The sequence below is a fragment of the Diospyros lotus genome, chromosome 4 (assembly GCF_014633365.1).
Source record: "Diospyros lotus cultivar Yz01 chromosome 4, ASM1463336v1, whole genome shotgun sequence".
Classification (NCBI taxonomy): domain Eukaryota; kingdom Viridiplantae; phylum Streptophyta; class Magnoliopsida; order Ericales; family Ebenaceae; genus Diospyros; species Diospyros lotus.
Window position 1 is genome coordinate 41,280,884 of NC_068341.1, and position 23,099 is coordinate 41,303,982.

Genomic DNA, 23,099 nt, shown 5'->3' on the forward strand with positions numbered 1-23,099 from the left:
ACTTGTAGATTACACATTCAGTTACGTGCAAATACATCCATGAAGTAGAATATTCTTGCATGGATTTGTAAACTCCATTCATACACTCAGAGAGCAACCAATTTCCTTTTGACTTTTCATTTTCCTTTTTTCCCTGGAGACTTTGGGGGGGGGGGGGGGTGTTTTCTTTCTGCAAGCAATGGGATAGAAATGGAATTTATTTATTAGATGAATTGCTGTGATGTGAAGGCTGCCACATTTCCAACTTGATGTGTAAGAATTTCCTTGAATCCTTTTGGAAACTAGCTCATGAACTGGGGACTTGCTTCAGTGGTCTCTTTCAGCATATACAGTCAACATTTTTAAATCAACATTGTTCCATCAGCTGATCTTAGAAATGCAGTTAAATGGAAGCTTTGGTTGTAACTGATTATTTTTCCTAAGTATTGATCTTAATATGTTCGTGCAATTACCTGCCTTCCATAATTGTCAGTTATTGTGGAAAGATTCGATAATTCAAATATTTGGGTCCCTGACAACAGGTGGCATTAGTCATAGAGCCCAAAGATAAGGAAGCAAGCCAAATGTACAAACATGCTTTAGATCTCCTATCACAAGCTTTGGAAGTGTGGCCAAATGCAAATGTCAAGTTCAACTATCTAGAGAAGTTATTGAGCAGTATTCAACCATCTCAATCAAAGGACCCATCCACAGCTCTTGCGCTAGGCTTGGATGTCATGAATAAGGTTCTGGAGAAGCAACCACATTTGTTCATCAGAAATAATATCAACCAGATTTCTCAGGTTTGAATATTTTCGTGGTCCCATTCACTCTTCCCCGTTGTAGGTTGAGCTTTGAATCATTTTATTTTAAGAATGTGTCCGTATATGGGCAGGCCTTGGTAGTAACAGTAAGGTTGTTCCTTTGTGACTAGTAGGTTATGTGCTTGAGTTGTGAGAATAGCCTCTTTGCAAAACAAAGGTAAGGTAGCTTGCAAAATTAACCCTCTCCCCACCCTTGCAAAGCAAGAAGCCTCGTGTGCTTGGGGCATCCTATTAATATGTTGGTATAATTTTTAGATTGTTAGGGCTACTCTATATAAACCAAACTAAAGCTAGGGTGTGGTATTTTTTTTTTCTTTGGAGGGGTTTTATTATTTTTTTTTTCTTTAGCTTTACACTTGCGAATGTTGATGATCTTCCATATGTGTTTCAGATTCTTGAACCTTGTTTCAAGTATAAAATGTTAGATGCTGGGAGGTCATTATGTTCCTTGTTGAAGATGGTCTTCATTGCTTTTCCTCTAGACTCACTTAATACACCACCAGATGTAAAAATGCTATATCAAAAGGTTGAGGAACTCATGCAGAAGCACCTTACCGCTGTCACTGCTCCACAGACATCTGGGGAAGATAGCTCTGGTAGCACAATTAGCTTTGTACTATATGTCATTAAAACATTGGCAGAGATGCAGAGGAACATAATTGATCCTTTCAACTTGGTGCGTGTCCTTCAACGTCTGGCAAGAGATATGGGTTCAACAACTGGTTCTTATTCCAGACAGGTATTACAGTTTTCATTCTTTCTCCCCTTTTTAACTGTTGCTTTCCATAAAATTTTCTACTTAATATTAGTGGTTAACATTTAACCATTTTGATCTGCAATTTTGACAAGCTGAGAGCTGCATTAGCGCTCTGTCTCGTCTATATGATGTGGGACAGGATAATTTGACTAATAATTGGCATTGCAGGGTATAGTTCTTTCAATGTTTTTAATCAATCAAGAAACTTATGAAAGATGTCTGTAAATTTGGTGGTGAGTCCTTGTTATATGACATGGGTGCCATTAGCTCATCCTGCCTTTGAACCCAATTCATGGATGTGAGATACATTGGTGGCCCACAATGTATTATGGCAACTTTTGTTTATGATGTTCAGATTCATCTTCAGTGTGGAGCTTACATCTAGACAGACAATGTCTGAATTTGAAAATGGCAATCAATCAAGCACATTCATAACTCATAAGAAGTCTGGAAAATTTGATGAATACTATGCCAGAGCCTATGTATGACCTCATGTATACCTTTGAATTAGCTTAATCAGTAGCCATCACTTGAGATGTGAGATAAATTTATGCTATATGATCTATTAATGCAACTTTGGCTCTAGTATTAAGATTCATCTACAGGATTGTTTTGCACCTAGATGGACAGTTTGACTAGCTATGAAAATGCCTGATAATTTTCCTATGATAATACCAGGTTGAATTATTAATACTCACCCATTTAAAAACTTAAGCTGGCTGAGAGAAGGGTTAACATTATCTTTTATGTTATCATTTCTAGTCTCGGCAGTTACTAAGTTCCATTTTTCTAGTCTATTGTATCATATCAATTTTGTGCATTGCTTGTTTGTTTGTTTTTTTCTGGAAATGTTTGGACAGGTTGGGTGGTGTTATAAAAAATGTTTATGGTAATTTATCAAAAATAATGGGATATACAATGGAATTCACAAAAAAATTCTGGCCTAAGGATATGAAATTCTACCTTTTCTGTAGTGGTCATAATTGCTACCATCATTTTCTATGTTGTCACAATCTCTTTAGTTGAAATTAGGCTTAATTCTCTTTTCCTTCCAGGGTCAGAGAACAGATCCTGATTCTGCAGTTACTTCTTCTCGTCAAGGTGCTGATGTTGGCGCAGTCATTGCTAATCTTAAATCTGTCTTGAAACTAATCAGTGAAAGGGTGATGCTTGTTCCAGATTGCAAACGAACCATAACTCAAGTCCTAAACAACTTACTGTCTGATAAGGGTACTGATGCCACTGTTCTTCTTTGCATACTTGATGTAATAAAGGGGTGGATAGAGGATGACTTTAGTAGGCCTGGAATGCCTGTTGGATCAAGTTCTTTTCTATCTCCGAAAGAAGTGGTTTCTTTTCTTCAGAAACTTTCACAAGTTGACAGGCAGAACTTTAGTCCAAGTACTCTAGAAGAGTGGGACAGGAAATATCTTCAACTTCTTTATGGACTTTCTGCTGATTCAAACAAGTAAGTACATGTTTTTAGAATTTCCATTCCAATACTTTGATCAGGATATTGGGACTAACATCTGAATAATATCCAGATACCCTCAATCCCTTCGGCAAGAAGTATTTCAGAAGGTAGAGAGACAGTTTTTGCTTGGTTTAAGGGCAAAAGACCCTGAAATGAGGATGAAATTCTTCTCTCTTTATCATGAATCTCTTGGGAAAGCATTGTTCACAAGACTGCAATACATCATCCAAGTCCAGGACTGGGAAGCTTTAAGTGATGTCTTTTGGCTCAAACAAGGCCTAGACCTTCTTCTTGCCGTTTTAGTTGAAGATAAACCTATTACACTTGCTGCTAACTCTGCCAGGGTGCGACCACTGCTTGTTTCAGATTCTCTTCCAGATTCTTCTGGAATACAGCCCATGGTTTCTGATGGTTCGGAAGATTCTGAGGAAGCTCCGCTAACATTTGAAAGACTTATATCAAAGCATGCACAGTTTTTGAATGAGATGAGCCGACTTCAGGTGATTGCATTTGCTCCTGTCATTCATTTTTTCATAACAATATATTTTGTGTTTTGAACTTACTGGAGTAGATAGCTGGAGGTCTAGAATTAATGTGGCCTCCCCCACCTAGTTGAATTGAGGCAGATTTTTGTCATATTGCTGTGGTGGTTTTGAATTAACTGGAGTACATTTTCTGTTTTTCTTCTGGAGTACATTATCTGGGTTATAACTGTGTTGTATAGGTCGAAAACAATGGATGCTAGCAAGTTGATCAATTGATTGCATACGTGATATCTGCTCACTTTTTCCATTTCTAGTTTCACAATTTTTCTAAGATTCATAAAAGTGATTGTGGGATAGATTTTATGGTTAAGGTTTTTAGATGTTTTATTTTTGTGGGACTGTCTTGGAAGTTACCTGGCTTGACCATCTTCAATCCTCAACAGAGTATTTATCACTTCTACAGTAAATAATTTCACCATTTTCATTTTGTCAAAATTTTGTTGTGTAGGTGGCTGATCTTGTTATTCCTTTGAGGGAGTTGGCACATACAGATGCAAATGTTGCATATCATCTGTGGGTTCTAGTGTTTCCAATTGTCTGGGTGACCTTACTCAAGGAAGAGCAGGTTGCACTTGCTAAACCAATGATAACTCTCTTATCAAAAGACTATCACAAGAAGCAGCAGGCAAGCAGACCAAATGTCGTGCAAGCTCTTTTAGAAGGGCTTCAGTTGAGCCACCCTCAGCCTCGAATGCCTAGTGAACTTATTAAATATATTGGAAAGACTTACAATGCATGGCACATTGCATTGGCTTTATTAGAAAGCCATGTTATGTTGTTCATGAATGACACAAAATGCTCGGAGTCTCTGGCTGAGCTTTATAGATTGCTCAATGAAGAAGATATGAGGTGTGGACTATGGAAGAAAAGATCGGTAACTGCAGAAACCAGGGTTGGGCTTTCTCTTGTTCAGCATGGCCACTGGCAGCGTGCTCAAAGCCTCTTTTACCAGGCTATGGTAAAGGCAACTCAAGGCACCTATAATAACACTGTTCCAAAGGCTGAGATGTGTCTTTGGGAGGAGCAGTGGCTTTATTGTGCTAGTCAACTCAGTCAATGGGATGCCTTGGTTGATTTTGGAAAACTTGTTGAGAATTATGAAATACTGCTGGATAGTCTTTGGAAACAGCCAGATTGGGCATATTTGAAAGATCATGTCATTCCAAAGGCCCAAGTAGAGGAAACTCCAAAACTTCGTATTATTCAAGCCTATTTTGCACTTCATGAAAAGAATACTAATGGCATAGGAGATGCTGAAAACATTGTAGGAAAAGGTGTTGATCTTGCCTTGGAACAGTGGTGGCAATTACCTGAGATGTCTGTTCATGCAAGAATTCCACTTCTACAACAGTTCCAACAACTGGTCGAAGTTCAAGAATCAGCCAGAATCATTGTTGATATTGCCAATGGAAGCAAAGTTTCAGGGACTCCTGTTGGTGTACATGGTGGCCTATATGCAGATCTGAAAGACATCCTTGAGACCTGGAGACTTCGAACTCCAAACGAATGGGACAATTTAACTGTTTGGTATGATTTACTCCAATGGAGGAATGAAATGTACAATGGAGTCATTGATGCCTTTAAGGATTTTGGTAATACAAATCCACAACTTCATCACCTAGGCTACCGTGACAAGGCATGGAATGTTAATAAGCTTGCCCACATTTCTCGTAAGCAGGGCCTTTATGATGTTTGTGTATCAATACTGGAGAAGATGTATGGACACTCAACCATGGAAGTGCAGGTAACACAGACTTCTCTTTTAGACTATATTTATGTGGGTTTTTTTTTTTTTTTTTTGTTGGAGTGCTTGTGTGTGTTGGGTGGGGAGGGGGATTAAGGTTTTGGGGGGGGATGTTTGGGAGCAGAGGTGGAAGCTGCTGGCTTATTGGTTCATTTTTGCAGGAGGCTTTCGTCAAAATAAGAGAACAAGCAAAGGCTTACCTTGAAATGAAAAATGAACTCAATAGCGGCCTTAATTTGATCAACAGTACTAATCTGGAATATTTTCCAGTGAAGCACAAAGCTGAAATTTTTCGTCTTAAAGGCGACTTCTTACTGAAGATGAATGACTGTGAGGGTGCTAATCTTGCATATTCAAATGCCATCAGCCTTTTCAAAAACTTGCCTAAAGGATGGATTAGCTGGGGGAACTATTGCGATATGGTATATGTTCCCTACTACTGATTTAACATCTATTTTTCTGATAACTTATATACCTAACCTGCAATTTTTTCAGGCTTATAAAGAGACCCATGAAGAAATTTGGTTAGAGTATGCTGTGAGCTGCTTTCTTCAAGGTATCAAATTTGGCATTCCTAATTCCAGAAGCCATTTAGCCCGTGTTCTGTATCTTCTCAGTTTTGATACACCTAATGAACCTGTGGGGAGATCATTTGATAAGTATCTGGACCAAATACCACACTGGGTTTGGCTCTCTTGGATTCCGCAGCTATTACTTTCTTTGCAGAGGGCAGAAGCACCACACTGCAAACTTGTTCTACTAAAAGTTGCCACTGTGTATCCACAGGTAATTTATTTTGTTTGCTTCTTTCTGAACTTATGTGGATAACTCGGAATGCCTTTAATAGTGTCACATTCTCCTTTGTCAAATATTAGGCACTATATTATTGGTTGCGCACATATTTGCTAGAACGCCGTGATGTTGCAAATAAATCTGAATTTGGTAGATTAGCAATGGCTCAGCAAAGGATGCAACAAAATGTCTCTGGTGTTAATGCGAACTCTATTGGCTTGACTGATGGGAGTACTAGAGTGGCAAGTCATGGTGGGGGCTCTTTAGCTTCTGACAGTCAGGTCCACCAAGGAGGTCAAGTTAGTGGTGGTGTTGGATCTCATGATGGAGGAAATTCTCAGGTTCAAGAACCTGAAAGATCCGCAGCTATTGAAGGTCCCGTGCATGCTGGGAATGACCAATCCCTACAACAGAGTTCCCCAGCTATCAATGACAGCCAGAATGCATTGAGGCGTAATGGTGCCCTGAATATGGTTGCTTCTGCTGCAAGTGCTTTTGATGCTGCAAAAGATATAATGGAGGCTCTAAGAAGCAAACATACTAATCTAGCTAGTGAACTTGAGGTGATGAACTCTACTTTGGTTTTTTATTGTCATATTTACCGTCTTTTATTGTTTTCATGATATTTTTACTAGTGATAATGCATTTCAAGCATAATAGCATGCGTGCAGAATAGACATTCAGATGGAGAACACTTGTGTATCTTTTCCTTTTTGCTTTTGCTATTTTGCACCTGTCTGCATAATTTTCATATATATTGGCTTGGCTTTATAAGATGAACCTTATGAGAGAATAGCTTTTCATTTGTGCTATAGTAAACAGGTGTTATAGTTTTGGGTTGCTAACCTAAAATAACTTGACAGCTCCTAAAGAACAACACATTTTGCAGATTCTTCTGACAGAAATAGGTTCAAGGTTTGTTACCCTGCCAGAGGAGAGACTATTGGCAGTAGTTAATGCTTTACTCCACCGTTGTTACAAGTACCCAACTGCAACTACTGCAGAAGTTCCTCAGTCTCTGAAGAAGGAGCTCTCTGGTGTTTGCAAGGCATGCTTTTCAGCAGATGCTGTGAATAAGCATGTTGAATTTGTGCGAGAGTACAAGCAGGATTTTGAACGTGATCTTGATCCAGAAAGCGCAGCTACATTCCCTGCCACTCTTTCTGAACTTACTGAGCGGTTAAAGCACTGGAAAAATGTTCTGCAGAGCAATGTTGAGGATAGGTTTCCTGCTGTACTGAAGCTGGAAGAGGAAAGCAGGGTGTTGCGAGACTTCCATGTTGTGGATGTGGAGGTTCCAGGACAATATTTTACTGATCAGGTAAGTGAGCCTATAATTCTTATAGATTCAGCAAGAATTAAAAGGTACCTGTTGCACAAAACTCCTGTGCTGCTGCCTGCCATTATTTGGTCTAGGAGGTCTGATTTACGTACCCCTGCTACTATTTGCTAAGAGACCATTTTAATAATTTGAACCAGTGACCGCTGGGTCATAATGGGGCAAACCTTTTACAGCTACTGATAATGAAATTTCGTTCGACATATTTAATGAAGTAATTTCCTGTCAAATAATAAAATAACCTTGGATTCTAAAATCATGAACTTAATTTTGGATTTGGAGACAATGGAAAAAAGTCGTCACTTGAGAGGATTTACTAAACTGCTGGTGTCCTTGCGCTGATAGTTGTGTTTTATTTATTTGTTAGTTCATTTCCTTCCCACCCTACATTGTGGATAACGATCTATCTTTTTAGGAAGTTGCACCTGATCATACAGTAAAGTTAGACCGGGTTGGAGCTGATATTCCAATTGTGAGAAGACATGGAAGCAGTTTCCGGCGATTGACTCTAATTGGCTCTGATGGCTCCCAGCACCATTTTATTGTTCAGACATCATTGACCCCCAACGCCAGAAGTGATGAGCGTATATTGCAGCTATTCCGTGTGATGAACCGAATGTTTGATAAGCACAAGGAATCGAGACGCCGAAACATATGCATTCACACCCCCATTATTATCCCTGTTTGGTCCCAGGTAATTAGTTCAACGTTCGCATATTTTACTCTGTCTGAGTTGTATTTTTACTTCCTAAAAGAGTAGGATGAATTTTCTGTAGTAGATGTCACATGAGTTTGTGCAGACTTTCAAGCATTCCAACTATGCACCATGTGAATCATTGTCCGTTTTGCTGTACGTGCTACATATATATATATATATATATATAGGTGGGATTGATTAGGTGGTTGCTACTCTAGACATAATTGCTACTGCCATAATGAGATGAGAGTATTATCTGGATTGTGCTTGATCCTAATAATTAATGCTTTCTGTTCTAGGTACGCATGGTAGAAGATGATTTGATGTATAGTACCTTCCTTGAGGTTTATGAGAACCATTGTGCAAGGAATGATCGAGAGGCAGATCTACCCATTACCTATTTCAAGGAGCAGCTGAACCAAGCAATTTCTGGCCAGATCTCTCCAGACGCTGTGTCTGATCTTCGCCTGCAAGCTTACAGTGACATAACTAAAAATTTTGTGACTGATAGCATTTTGTCCCAATACATGTACAAGACTCTCTTGAGTGGAAACCACATGTGGGCTTTCAAAAAGCAGTTTGCCATTCAGTTGGCACTCTCAAGTTTCATGTCATTCATGTTGCAAATTGGGGGAAGGTCCCCAAACAAGATACTGTTTGCTAAAAACACTGGGAAAGTATTCCAGACTGATTTTCACCCTGCATATGATGCAAATGGAATGATTGAGTTTAATGAGCCAGTACCTTTCCGCTTGACAAGGAACCTGCAGGCATTCTTCTCACATTTTGGGGTGGAAGGCCTCATTGTTTCTGCCATGTGTGCAGCTGCACAGGCTGTGGTTTCACCAAAAGTGAGTTTCATTTACCAGTTTCTTGCTTTGATCTTTAAGTTAAATTTTCTCACCATTAACAAACATTTTCTTGAACTTCTTTGTTCCAGCAAAGCCAGCATTTATGGCATCATTTAGCTATGTTTTTCCGGGATGAACTCTTATCTTGGTCTTGGAGAAGACCTCTTGGGATGCCTCTGGCCCCTGTTGTTGGTGGGGGTAGTTTGAACCCTGCTGACTTTAAACAAAAAGTCATTACAAATGTGGAGCATGTTATTGGCCGGATCAGTGGAATAGCCCCACTGTATGTCTCTGAAGAGGTACGTTCATAAATTTTTCCATGCATCTGATCAATGTTTGACTAAGAACATAACCTGCGCCCACAAAAGAAACTTACGTGCTTTTTGGTACCCAAGTACACTGCAAATTTTAGAGATGTCTTAGGGTCTCTTGATGGTATTTGGGATGTGCTTTGTTTGGTCCAAACCAGTTTTACTGTCCGGTTCAATTTAATATTTTTTCCAAAAAAATGGGTTGGTTTGAAAATTTTGAGAAAAACATTTTGCAGTTTGGATTCAGTATGTGTTACAAAACAAGCAAAACTAAACTGTAAACTGTTTTATATATTATGTACGATATTATATATAAGGTATAATATTTACCTAAAAATATATCTTTGACCAAAAAAAATATTTTAATGATAAAAATTTTAGCCATTTGTATTGAAATTTTATACAAATAAATTTTTTATTTTTACTAATAAAAAATTTGAATTGTTCTTTACTTTTTATATTGATTAATACAATTCTTATATTGTCTAAAAATTGCGGGTTTGTTTTGGTTTTCCTACTAAAAATGGTTCAGTTTGGTTTGGAATATATCCAAACCAAAATTTGTGATTTGGTTTTATATTCTTTTAAACAAGACTATGCCATTCACACCCTTAGATGGTAATTTTTCAAAGAAAGTGGGGTTATTAATGTGTTCATTTTTTAATAAAAAGCAACATGCTAAAATTCTGGGTGTTAATCTGTTTTCCCCTGTTAGATCTGTTGCCATGGCTGCGAACTGAAGGGATAAAAAAACTGATGTCCTATTGCTAGTTCACCTATTTCTGTGTTTTTTCCTTCTACCCTTTGTATAATGCTAGCTCACCTATTTCTGTGTTTGGAATATGGTTAACCAGCTTATTTACCCTTCCTATAGCATGCAATATACTCCCTATGGTGCAGAGACGAACTTATTTCCCTTTTCTTTACTGAGTTTTTCCTCGCCCCCACCACCTTACCACCACCATGAAATACCTGGAACTATTTCCCTTTCTTGACCGTTCCTCTTTATCATTGTTTTTCTCCCTCTTTCCTCATCCTTCTTCTCTCCCACGTCCTAATTTCCTTCCTGCTTCCCGCCACCAGATATTGCTGCAAACATACATAACATCTCAAGTTTGTGTGTTATATATGTATGTTTCAAAGTTTAGAGTATGTTTGGAAGCAAAGGTGAGAGGGAGAGTGAAAGAAGAGGGTAAATGATCAACTGAGTTAGGCATAGGCACGCTTTTGCTTGTTGATCTAGTACTTATTCCTTACTAGATAGATTGTGTAGGGTATGTTCAGTACCCTACAAAAAAGAAAAGTCTGACCAATCGAGAAGGAATGCCGACAGTTGAGGGGTAGTTGCCGAAAGGAGTAAAAGCACGTGCACGTGTTTTTATGTCATATAATTTAATTGGGAATATAACAGGAGAGGGCAAAGGCACAGATTGATATGGCTGTCCTATCCCAAACACAGTTCTCTAACACGCTATCCTTTTGTGGCCTGAGCTCTAATGTTTGGTAACATTGACTTGGATCAGGATGAGAATGCGGTTGAGCCACCACAGTCTATGCAGAGAGGGGTGACTGAGTTGGTTGAAGCTGCTTTGAGCCCCAGGAACCTCTGCATGATGGATCCAACGTGGCATCCCTGGTTCTAGATGCATCTATAGATCTATTATACATCGCGATCTGTGATATGTAAGTTTATCAGCAGTGGTGGTGGTGGTGGTCTTGCTTGTAAATATTCAGTGTAAATTTTGCTGTAAAGCCGACGCCAATTAACTAGCCAGTGTACTGTATTGTGTACTCTCTCTCTCTCTCTCTCTCTCTCGACTGGGGTTGTAAGTTGCAACTTCGCACCGAATATCGAAATCGGTGTTATTACAGCTGGTGAGATCCAAAAAGGTTTCTTATTGGTGCTATTTCCTTGCCTTTAACCAGAATAATTAAAATGTTTTTTTTTCTTTTGTATTAATAATTCAGTTAAAACTTAAATAAAAAAATAATTAATGCTCGTTTGCTAATTATTGATTTTTCGTTTGTAAAATTGATACTAACGTCCAAAAATAAACCTTTACAGACAAATATGAACCACACGCACGGCATCTATCAAAATTAAAACAAATACTGAGTTTGATATACTATTCGGAAAATTGATCAACCCCAAATTTGATATACCGTCAAAATAATAAAATAAAATTTTATTATAAAATTAAAACGAAATAATCAAAAGTTTTTGAGTATTTTCTAATTATGGGATTCATCTTTGGAAGAAATTAGTAATGAATTGGAATAGAATATTCAAACTGCCAAATCGATTATTTTTCCTGAAGGGACTAACCGACGGCCAGCGCTTCCATCACCAGAGAGAAATTGAAAGAGTGATGCAACGAAACACTCTTTAAACAAAAACCCATTACGACTTGAAATTGCATCTTTTAGGCTTGAGTCATGTAGTGTGTGATGCAACAACGATGCACAAGTTCGTTTCCATCGCCTTTACAAAGGGGACAGATTGGTTCACAATATATAAAGATAAAAGTAAAGAACCAGGCTAACTGACCAAGTATTGCTCAATTCTGGGCACATTTACAGTTCATAGCCACTCTCCGCAAAAGCCATACAAATAGCCACATTCTCCATTTACACATTCACATAAAACCCACAAAAAAAAAAACTTCCATGCACAGAAAGGGAGATAAAGTTCAAAAGCTCGTACCATTCCACAGAGGCACAAACTCGAAAGGGCAACAAAGTTGGCATGCATCATGTCGTGAGAACGTCAGGGATAGCTTGTGAACAACTTCCTGTAATTCTACCACCAACATCGGGGAAATTGTCGAATCCAGGCAATGGTCCTACCTTTCCATCATCATCTACCTTTACAGGGTACTTGAGAAGATGCCCTTGCAATGGAGTGAAACCCTCGGCTGTGTACCTCTTCCAGTTATCTTCGGCCACTCGATTCACTTCCCTCACACACTCCAAAGTCTCTGGCTCCTTGAAGCATTTCTCTACGCTCCCGAGGTGCTCAGCCCACAGAGACATTCTGTACCCGTAGATCTGCACATGGATTTGTCGGGTTAACCTTATTATTACGTGCCACTGAACTTCCAAGAGAGCAAACAAAACCAGCCTCAAAGTCACAAGTTTACTGAAACAATGAAACAAGTAATCAAACCTGGCCATGAGGATGTTGCTTCTTGCTCGACCAAGTGTGATGGGGCTGATACGCACCCATGGCTATCTCGGTGTCTTTAGTACCAGCCAAAGATCTCTGATTAATGTTGGCTGATCCTATTATTACATACTCATCATCCACTATCATTCCTTTTGCATGCACATAGACCATGAAACGCTGGAATTTCTCAGAATCTGAGATCTAAAATCAAACGGAGTGAGCATCAGTACTGCAGCATTTGTTACAGAATTCCCGAGTAAACTGCCTAGTATAACCATTCCAGTCAGTAATTTACCTTAGCACCATTAGCAGAAGACTCTGAATCTTCTCTTGACCTCTCCTCAGGTATTTCTTCCCGATTGCCAAGGCAATAGAAATTTAGGTAATCCTGAGGATTTGCATCAGCTACTTGCATTGATTTAAGTTCCCGTGCAACCACTCCATACATTGTTTCCATTGTCTGGTTCTGAAATAAAAAACAAGTTTTCATCGTCAATCATAGTAAATGATAAAAGATCCCATGGCCATCAACAGATTCAGGTCTAATAAGTTACAAGTTTTGCATTAATATCGTTCATCAGAAAACTTTGCATTGCTCACCAAGAAGAGAGATTCTTTGCCATTGCTTCCAGAGTATTCAACTTATTAATAGAAAGTAAATTACCTGCCAAAACAGGATTTCTTGCATAGCACCAGTAGTTGGATCACCTTCAGGCCACATTGGTATGACAACATACACTGCAAATCTCTCTTTAGCTCTAATTTTACTAGCAATTTTCAATGCCAACTCCATGGGGACCAGGTTATCAGCTCCTGACCACATTATTGAAGCAGTCATCTTCAGAAAAATATAAGCAAGCAGCCATAATGCAATTGAATGAGGACACTTATTTTGGTGGAATGATACTTTTGGTGAGTGGAAGACATTAACAGGGTACTGCAAATCTAATAACGTAAAGAATAAAGTTAAGAGTTGACCTGCATCTTTGTACGATGGCCATGCATATGATGATCCAATAAAATATTGATTTTCAATGTATATGAAATGTTGAGCTGATCTGATAGCCTGAATGTATGCTATCTGTATGCTTCTATCTATCACCAGATTTTTTGAACATAAAAGGTTCTGCAACAAAGCACATCAGACCAACAAATGCCGTACCTTAGTGAAATGAATTGCTAGCAGAGATCAAGCAACATATGAATCAAAACAATTATTAAGAATCATAAATCAGAAGCACTGCTGACTTTTGTGAGCATGTCTGCAAATTAAACTACACAAGAGACACAAAATGAACCACAGAATCTAATCTATAAACAGTTTTATGACCAACCTGAGACTGAGCAATATCAACAGTTTTAGGGAACCCCTTCGCTGATCCTGAATCAATGGACCGGAAAATCTGCCAGAAGGGAATTTGTCAGCTTTCGACAAGAAAAATGATTTAACAGGAAAGAAAAAGGAAAGAAAGTTCAGCAGTCAACCTGAACGTGCCAGTTTTCAGGATGCTCTTCTTTGGAAACCCATAAAAAGGGATCTTCCTCTGGGACAGAGGCAAGCTTCTCATGCTTCCAAGCAGATTGAACTGGACTAAGTATCCATGAAATACGATCAATCTTTATCAAAGCATCATCATGCCAATGAGATACTCTTCTGAGTCGAAACCCCAACTCAGTCCACTTTGTTGCTTTTCTCCACCGCTGCTCAAAGTTTAAAAGAACATCATATGCAGCTTGCCCATCAATTCTGCAGTGCAAATCATGCCAAGGCTGCCTTGGAGCCTTAGTCCCAGCCTGAAAACCAAAAAACAGATAAATAAACAACTGCACAGACAAAAAGTGAACAGAATCATCAGGACCATTGAAAATTAGGAAATCTTAGACAGGACTCATTTTACAGATTTACTAGGTCAATAATACCCCAGAAAACCATCTCAATAATACATTTCCATGCAGCAGCAACCTAGGGAAGGAAAGTGCTAGCCGCACACCACAAAGTATAATGACAAAGCATTTGACATCTCAAGCATGGCCCTTAATGATTTCATTAACTTCCATGACAAACAAAAAAACGCTAAGTTTAAAGTGCAAAAAAGATGTCCAAATCATTATAATATGTAACCATCTTCAGATCAAGGACCAAGATATCATCATAATGTGTATTTCAATTAGCATAAGAATGGAAAACATTCAGAAACACAAGGGAAATAAAAAAGAATATAAATATATTAGAGGGCAAAAAACTAAAAACAATACAAATTTGAAAGAGTTTTTGGAACTTTTATTTTGAGAAATAAAGATTTCTAATCAGTTTCTCTTTTTATTCTCCTGTTCCTTTCTGATCTGACGTACATGGAGGCAGGAGCATTTTTAAAATGGTTATGACGGGAACTAAATCCTCCATAGTTACCAACAGAAAAAATCATCATAAAAAACAGAAAGAATGTTATAAATTAAAGAAAGATCAAATGAGGTCAAATTACTCACAGGAAAATTAGGATTATGATAATCATCATGAAATACAGTATTAAGATCACGAAATAACCGATGCTCAGGTGTATCATAGCGACCATCACAGAGATCAAGACCACCCAAAAATGCTGTAATCTTTCTGTTATTACCAGCTGCCTGTGTATCCACAAGTACACATTTCTGATGGTGTGTAAATAGAGTTCCAACAACCTGATTAAAAACAAAAAAACTTCAGCAGGTCATTTGACCTAATAAAAAGCACAAGCCTAATATAAATATTCAGAAATATTCTAAAATAAATTAACATTGGTGAACAACTAACAGTGCATAATGGTTTCTTAAAAGTGATTTCAAAGGAGCATAACTAGTTCTATTTTTTTCCACAGAAACAAAATTACATGAATGACAGTCAAGATTTTAAGCACAAACATCTAACTGTTTAACTTATCCTTGCCCATGGCACAAATCATCATTATTATCCAACACCAATGGTGTTTAGACCAGTTTAGCTAAATACCAAATGGAGGGATACAAAAGAAAGAACCTAGCGTGTGTGTCTAAGAAATTGCATGCCTGCCAAAAACACACCACACACAGAGAGTTCCTGCTAAAGGAAACAATATGAAACCTTCCTCAGCAATGAGAATGGAAAGATGAAAAGGAAGGACAACAGATATATAGAATACAAGCAATGTTAATATAAAAAATCAATATAACATATAATGGAATACATCCTGCCTGTTGTTTCATGTAGCCAAGCTTACTGCTGGCATAACGAGGTGACAGCACACAAGTGACAGACGAATGCTTGAAAAACTTCTTCGTCTCTTCATCATGCGTTTGCATCATTCCTGCCTGCATTATAGGCCGCTTCAAACAAGAGTTAAAAAAAAATACTTTACCCCAATAACTACAATAATAACACCATAAGAAAATTTAAATAGCAAGAATAAGTCCCCAAACCTTGAAAATAAATTTGAAGTAATTAAGAAACTCTCAATTTCTAGGCATGGAATTTCGAGATTAAATTAATTGCACGGTTTGCACCAATTAACTGATGCTTAAAAATTCATTTCATTGACTTTTAACTCAGAATTTTGTTTCTGAGAGAGCAAATTTGACAAGATGTCAGATTCAGATCTGACGAGGGTGAATTATACTCTGATCAGTGGAGAATTAGTGAGTTTTAGGAGGGAAAGATAAGGAGGGGGGGAGGGGGGGGGAATTGAGAGAAGAATCGAGGGAGAATGAAGAAGGGAGGCGGGAAATGAACTCAAATTGTATTCATCGATGCCTCCTTCAACAGTGGAATCAGGATTATATACTGATCCTGAGGGAACGATTGGCGCCAAAATTCAAACTCTACACAACTACCCTACTTCCAGTTATTACAATAGTGCCCTAATAACAAACCGTATCTCTTCCCTTATAACTCGGGCACATGACAATTCACCCTCCACCCCCCCCCCCCCCCCCCTTCTCCTCTCTCAAACCTTTCTTGTCCTCAAGAAAGTTAAAAGAGTAATCCAGCTGCTCTTGGTAATTGCTTGAGAAGGTCATGTAAGTACTTCCAAGTGTTATTTTATGGGTGTAAGTTGGACCAATGGACAAGCACCTGTGTTATTAGGACTCCTTGTCTGTGAATGACTCTTGTCTACAATTGCGATAGGCTCACTCTCCTGTTGGGTTTCTGGCATAGCAGGTGGTAGAGTAGAGCTCACCGGGCTGCTTCCTGCAGATTTCTTGAGGAGTGATACGTGGAACACGGGATGGATGTTGGAATTGTCTAGTAGTTGTAGTTTGTAGGCTGCCTTCCCCAAACAAGCTATCACCTCATAGGGTCCATTGAACTTTGGGCTGAGTTTGATCACTTGTGTTTGTGATAGAGCCTTCAATTGTGCTTGCCTTAGCTTCAAATGTACCCTGTCCCCACGTAAGAATTCCCTCTCACTCCTCTTCTTGTCCGTGAATTGTTTCGTTCTACTTTGGGCGTTGGCTGGCTCTTTCATTAGGGTGAGCAATATCTATTGTCGTTGTTGTACGTAAGAGTCCATGGTGGCTACTGGTGTGCCTTCTCCCATTGTTGGTAACAACAGTGGCTTATAGCTGTATAAGGACTCGAATGGGGTCAACTTCAGGGCACTATGGTGGCATGAATTGTACCACCATTGAGTTAGTGGTAGCCATAAACATAAGCACCTTAGGTATGTCTCCAAGCATTAATTAACTCTCTCGGTTTGTCCAAAAATTTCTAAATGGTAGGCTGAGGACATGTGGAGTTGAGTGCCTAGGGATTTCATAAGCTCCTTCCATAGCAAACTTGTAAAAACTTTATCTCGGTCTAAAACAATTATTTGAGGGATCCTATGTAGTCTTCCCACCTGGTCTAAGAATGCCTTGGCTACCTCTTGTGCCGTGAAAGGATGAGCTAAGTTGATGAAGTGTGCTAAGTTGATGAAGTGTGCATAGTTAGTCAATCGGTCTACCACCACCAAGATGCAGTCTCTCCCCTCAAATCTAGGCAGACCTTCCACAAAATCCACGGTGATGTTGGCCCAAGCTTGTTCCAATATTGGTAAGGGTTGTAGTAAGCCTGGGGGTGTATATATATTCTCATGCTTGTACTGTTTACAAATCTCACATGTCATGATGTACTCCTTAACTGTTTTCTTCAATTGTGGCTAATAAAAAGAGTTGTTTAATTCGACAGTAAGTGTTATGTATCCCAGAATGCCCTCCAATTGGAGATCCATGTAATGACTGTAGTATCTTTTTCTTAAGGGTGTCACTATCCCCGATCACTAACCTCCCCTTATATCTAATTAGGCCATTGTTCAATGTATATCCCTGTCTGCTAGAGCGATCAAGGATTAGCTGCTCCAATAACTCCTTGGTCCATTCCCCTTTTTCATAGCTGGATGAAACTTCATGATACCAATCTAGAATGAGAGAAGTGATGGCTGCTGATGTTCCTTCCTCAAAGCATCGGGATAGGATGTCGGCAGCCTTGCTCTCTTGCCCCTTCTTATACTATATCACATAATCAAGTCCCATAAGTTTTGACATCCCTTTCCTCTATAAATGAGTATTTCTATTGCAACAAGAACTTCAGACTCACATGGTCTGTCCTAACGATAAATTGCCCCCCTTCTAAATAATGTCTCCACTTCTCCACTGCTATGAGGATAGCTAGTAACTCCTTATCATATACACTGAGGCCCAAATGTTTAGGAGCTAATGCCTGACTAATAAAGGCTAGTGGTATGCCCCCTTGCATTAAAACTGCCCTTACTCCATTATTGCTCGCGTCAGTCTCCAATCCAAACGGTTTGTTAAAATCTGGAAGACTTAGTGTAGGTACTTCACTCGTGGCCTTTTTTTAATAGCTCAAAAGACTCTTTTGCTTTCTCATTCCAGTGGAACCCCTCCTTCTTTAGTAGCTCTATCAATAGCTTACTAATAATTCCGTAGTTTTTCACAAATCTTTGATAATACCCGGTGAGTCCAAAGAATCCCCTCAGTTCTCTCACATTGACAAGTTGGGGCCATGCAGTCATTGTTGCTATCTTTCGAGGATCTGTGTTCACTCCAGCACTAGATATTACATGTCACGGGTACTCCACTTGGGTTTGTGCAAATGCACATTTTGATTTCTTGATGTACAATTGGTTGAGTCGAAAGACTTGTAGTGTGGTTCTTAGGTGCTCTAGGTGTCATGAAAAGGTAGGACTGTAAACCAATATGTCATCAAAGAATACAAGAATAAATTGGCATAGATATGGTTCAAATATCTTATTCGTTAAGTCTTGGAAGGTTTCTGGAGCGTTGGTTAAACCAAAGGGTATTAACATGAATTCATAATACCCTTGATGGGTTCTATAGGTTGTTTAGTGGATATCATTTGAGTTTATACGTATCTGATGGTATCCAAAATGTAGGTCAAGTTTGGTAAATACTTTAGACCCATTGAGTTCATCCAACAAGTTTTCAATGATGGGTATGGGAAACTTATTTTTGATTGTGAGTGAGTTTAGTTGGCAGTAGTCAACACAAAAATGCCAACTACCATCTTTCTTTTTAACAAGGAGTAAGGGGAAGCATAAGGGCTTAGGTTGGGTCTGATGATAGACCTTTGCAATATGACCTTGATCATCTTTTCTATCTCAGCTCTTTGTTTGAGAGGGTAGCAGTAGGAGCATATATTCACGGGTTCTATGTTTGGCTTGAGATTGATGGTATGGTCTAAAGGTCTTTTAGGTGGTAGAGCCTTAGGTTTCACAAACAAGTCCTAAAACTCTATTAGGAGAGAGTCAAGAGAATCAAGTTGATGTACCTCCCAAGGAGTTGGAACAAGGTCATCAGTGATCAGCTCCAATTCTCCTCCTCCTTCCAATTCCTCCTCCACTTGCTCCATTGCATGGATAGAAAACACTTAAGCAGAAACCATTTGTTTCTAAAAATCTTCTACAATTTCTTCCCCATTATCATCTTACATACCCCTATTTTTGCATTGCTTGTTATTGTCATTCTTTGACCCTTTTCAAATGTGACTTTCATCTTATTGAAATCAAAATAGATGGGACTTACCTCCATCTAGTCAACTCCAAGTACCATGTCACAACCCCCTAACTTTAATAGCCATAGATCGGCTTCAAACTAATGTCCTTGCATCCCCCAGTAGAATCCCATACAAGCCAACTTACACAATATTTTCTGCCCATTAGCCACAGTAACTGAGAGAAGGTGTGTTCCCGTGAGGCTGCGCTTCAAATTCTTTGCAATTCCTTCGTCTAGGAAATTGTGGGTACTCCCACTATCTATTAGTATCATCAACCTACTATCCAAGGCCCTTCCCTCCACCTTCATAATTTTGCTATTGGATAGCCCCCGTAATGCATGCAATGAAATCTCTACCTTCTCTTCCTCATCAGCTTCCTCCCGGTTGTTATCCTCTTCCCCTTTTGTCTCCACCTCCTAGCAACTGACGTTTGCATTGATGTCCTAGGGAGTATTTGTCCCCACAACAGAAGTAGAGGCCAGCTTGCCTCCTCTATTCCAAGAGTTTACCTGCTAGCGGTTGAGCAAGTATAGTGAGAGCCATTCCCTTACTCCCTTGGCTGATCTTGCCATTGTCCGTCCTCCACCTTTTGTTCCCTTGTTGTGCTGATCTCAATTGCAATACCTTTCCCGTCCACCTCTGCTTCTTTATGAGGGCCTCCACCATCAACTCTTGCAACTTAGCACATTCGACAGCTTGCTTAATGGTTTTTGGTTGAAACATTTTTACTGTAGATCGTAATTCTTTGTTCAAGTTGCTAAAGAAGCTTGATACGAAATAGCCTTCTGTAAGTGTTGGGTTTAGGATCAGAATGAGAGCCTTGAGCTCTTCAAACTTCTGTTGATAGGCTGGACCGTCCCCTCCTGCCTAAGCTTGTTGAATTCTTATACAACATCCAACATTCCCCTTTCTCCAAAGCGTTCGCATAGATCCACGACAAACTCCGCCCATGAAAAATTCTCCTTCACCCCACTCCATCCCTAAAACTAGGCATCTCCTGTGTCATTCATGTAAGCAACCACCAAGGTCACCTTTTGTTGTTCAGCCACATTGTAGATGTTCCTTTTGTTGTTCAGCCACATTGTAGATGTTGAACATGCGTTCACAATGCCTTACCCACCATCTTGGGTTTTGGCCATAAAATACAGGGATCTCCATCTTTGGCATCAGAAATCCAATATGGTTAGAGCCAATCGGGTTCCATTGCCTTCTTCCATCTTCATTCTCCCCTACCACCTAAGGTTCAACCTCGACTTCCACCGATCCCTCGAATTGGTGAGTTATTCCATGTCCAAGCAAAATTGGATCAGATCTCTCCCTAGGTGGAAATTCGAGTGAGATTCTTACTGGTGTCTGGCTAGTAAACATAACCATAAATTGTTGCATATGATCTCGTAGGAGTTGGCCCTGCTCTCGCATTTGATCTTGCAATTGAGTGTGCTACTCTTGACTTTCTTCACGCCACCTCTCCATCGCCCCTTTGATCCTTTTTTCCACCACCAAATCCATCGATGTCTCTAGTGTTCCCAATCGAATCTGCATATCTGCTACAATCGCTGTCACCTATTGGAGCTATGCCTACATCTGCTTCATCCTTGTTCCATCGGCCATGGCTACTGGTGGTTGACCATACTTGATGCCCTGAACCTTGCTCTGATACCAAATTGTCAAATTCAAATATGACAAGAGTGAATTCTCCTCTGATCAATGGAGAATTAGTGAGTTTTAGGAGGGAAATATAGAGAGGGGGGAAATTGAGAAAAGAATTGAGAGAGAATAAAGAAGAGAGGCGGGAAATAAACTCAGATTGTATTCATCGATGCCTCCTTCAATAGTGGAATCAGGCTTATATACTGATCCTGAGGGAACGATTGGTGCCAAAATTCAAACTCCACACAACTACCTTACTTCCAGTTGTTACAATGTTTCCCTAATAACAAACCGTATAGAGGCTAACTACCATCTCTGCCCTTATAACTCAGGCACATGACATATGATTGATGACACGTGTTGTTCAAACAATATGTTTAATTTAATCTAAAGATGGAACAACTAACAATATCATTCCAACATTAGATACACATGAGCACAAAAAGGTACAGGTTATTACACAGGTAGCCAGCTAGCACAAAAACTATTTCCAGTTTAATATTCAATGAATGAAAATTCCTACTGTTATCATCCAGCGTTAATGATGCAATCAAATGCAAACAGGGTTTTTAATTGGAAAAGAACTTTCATTGCAAGGAAGCAATATAAGCCAATCAGTCCATCACAACCCAGTCTTGAACTAAGGTAAACAGATAAAGCATCATGAAACATTCCCAAAACCATGCATCAGCGTTGGCTTTCTCACCGTTTTAAAGAAAAACTTATCATGAGAAGTCTTGTCGTCCCATATCAGTAGCAGAACTCGAACCCCTTCCTGGGACTTATACCTGAGCAATTCACCCAGAGTCAAATCACCTCTGGGCAGTGGCCGAGTCGGCTCTCTTACCAACTTCACCTTGTGATAGATTGACCAGCCAACCATGTATATCAAATGATGAGCCTCCGATATCGCATAGCACAAGTCTTCCCAGCACTTCCCGTGCTCGAAAAACTTTCCCCCGTCCAATTCAATCTCCGGAAGCTTAACTTCATTGCTAATGTGAGCGTCTTGGTACAATTTTACCGAACAACCTTTTCTCAGCGGAAAGTAAGTGTGCCTCACACCTCCGTGCTCGGGATCAGCAGCAAGGCCATGCTGGTAGAGCAGATTGCTCTCACATGGCATGAATTTCATATCGATGTAGAGTGCGGTGTCATGCTTGGGCGGGTTCCCGTTAGACCCAACCACCGGAAACCACCCGCGGATGGTTTCGCCGGAAGCCACCCTCTCGGCTGAAATCAGAACTCTGCCGATAAGCTGAGCCCCGAATACGTCGTTGTCCTTCACGTGGAACTCCAGATTCGCAGCCGGATAAGCCAGTGGAATGTTGAACTGTTCGTTCCACTCGGGGTCTTGAGCGTTCGGGACCACCCGCGTTCGCGCAACGGTGGCCTGGGGCACCGAGACGGTAACGTAAGGGTCACTCGTGATGATTTTCCGGTGGTGACGCACTTTCTTACTACCGTCACTGTCTTCGCCGGAGCGCTGCGCCGTGCAGGCTTCGCAAATGGTGAGGCAGCGGCGGACGCGCGAGGTCATCAAATCCATGTTCGGCAAAGCACGAGCTTTTACGATCTTCAGATTCAAGTCTCCGTGAAGGTAAATCACTCCCTCCGACGTCATCTCCGCAATTGAAACCAAATCAAACAATCAAAGTTTCAGAATCTGTTTTCGCTCGTAGAAGTGAAGCAACAGCTTAAATAAACAGTAGACATAAGCGAGGGCATCAGTGAGAGAGGTCGAAGATGGGCCGCGCGCGCGCGAGAGAGAGAAAAAGAGCTGCTTCGGCGGTTGGATTTGGAATAGAAGCAAAGGATTTCTTGCCGCCCATAGCTCCGCGGAGGAATATAGGGCGGCCGCGGCGGAGCGGAGGTTGTTGAGACGGCGACGCCGACGGAACGTGGCAGACGAGTGACTCACGCGGGGAATCCGCATACAC

At 39.9% G+C, this 23,099-nt stretch overlaps 2 protein-coding genes across 2 annotated transcripts in view; one reads left to right on the forward strand and one right to left on the reverse strand.

The window, feature by feature from the left end:
• LOC127799545 (uncharacterized) overlaps positions 1 to 11,220 on the forward strand; it is a 72,677-nt gene extending 61,457 nt beyond the window's left edge. The window contains 13 exon segments of the mRNA XM_052333674.1: positions 522 to 782; positions 1,195 to 1,542; positions 2,616 to 3,028; positions 3,105 to 3,534; positions 4,028 to 5,323; positions 5,485 to 5,745; positions 5,819 to 6,109; positions 6,199 to 6,678; positions 7,005 to 7,436; positions 7,870 to 8,148; positions 8,451 to 9,002; positions 9,092 to 9,301; positions 10,837 to 11,220. Of these exon segments, the coding sequence (XP_052189634.1) occupies positions 522 to 782; positions 1,195 to 1,542; positions 2,616 to 3,028; positions 3,105 to 3,534; positions 4,028 to 5,323; positions 5,485 to 5,745; positions 5,819 to 6,109; positions 6,199 to 6,678; positions 7,005 to 7,436; positions 7,870 to 8,148; positions 8,451 to 9,002; positions 9,092 to 9,301; positions 10,837 to 10,956 (5,373 nt within the window). The 3' untranslated portion in view covers positions 10,957 to 11,220.
• A 543-nt stretch (positions 11,221 to 11,763) lies between these two features.
• Positions 11,764 to 23,099, reverse strand: LOC127799613 (phospholipase D delta). Its single transcript, XM_052333811.1, has 10 exons — positions 21,866 to 23,099; positions 15,690 to 15,806; positions 14,967 to 15,161; positions 13,965 to 14,273; positions 13,814 to 13,882; positions 13,458 to 13,605; positions 13,144 to 13,292; positions 12,775 to 12,945; positions 12,480 to 12,680; positions 11,764 to 12,361 (listed from the first exon to the last, which is right to left on the reverse strand). Exons 1-10 carry the CDS (start codon positions 22,781 to 22,783, stop codon positions 12,065 to 12,067), a joined length of 2,574 nt encoding a protein of 857 aa, XP_052189771.1. The 5' UTR covers positions 22,784 to 23,099; the 3' UTR covers positions 11,764 to 12,064.

Excerpts from the sequence above, each read along its gene's own strand:
- LOC127799613 (XM_052333811.1), bottom strand. The coding sequence starts at position 22,783 with ATGACGTCGGAGGGAGTGATTTACCTTCACGGAGACTTGAATCTGAAG. Across the intron at positions 15,807-21,865 it reads ATAAGTTTTTCTTTAAAACG|GCAGGAATGATGCAAACGCA; the intron begins GTGAGAAAGCCA and ends CCTATAATGCAG. Across the intron at positions 12,946-13,143 it reads AAGAAATCCTGTTTTGGCAG|AACCAGACAATGGAAACAAT; the intron begins GTAATTTACTTT and ends TTTTTATTTCAG.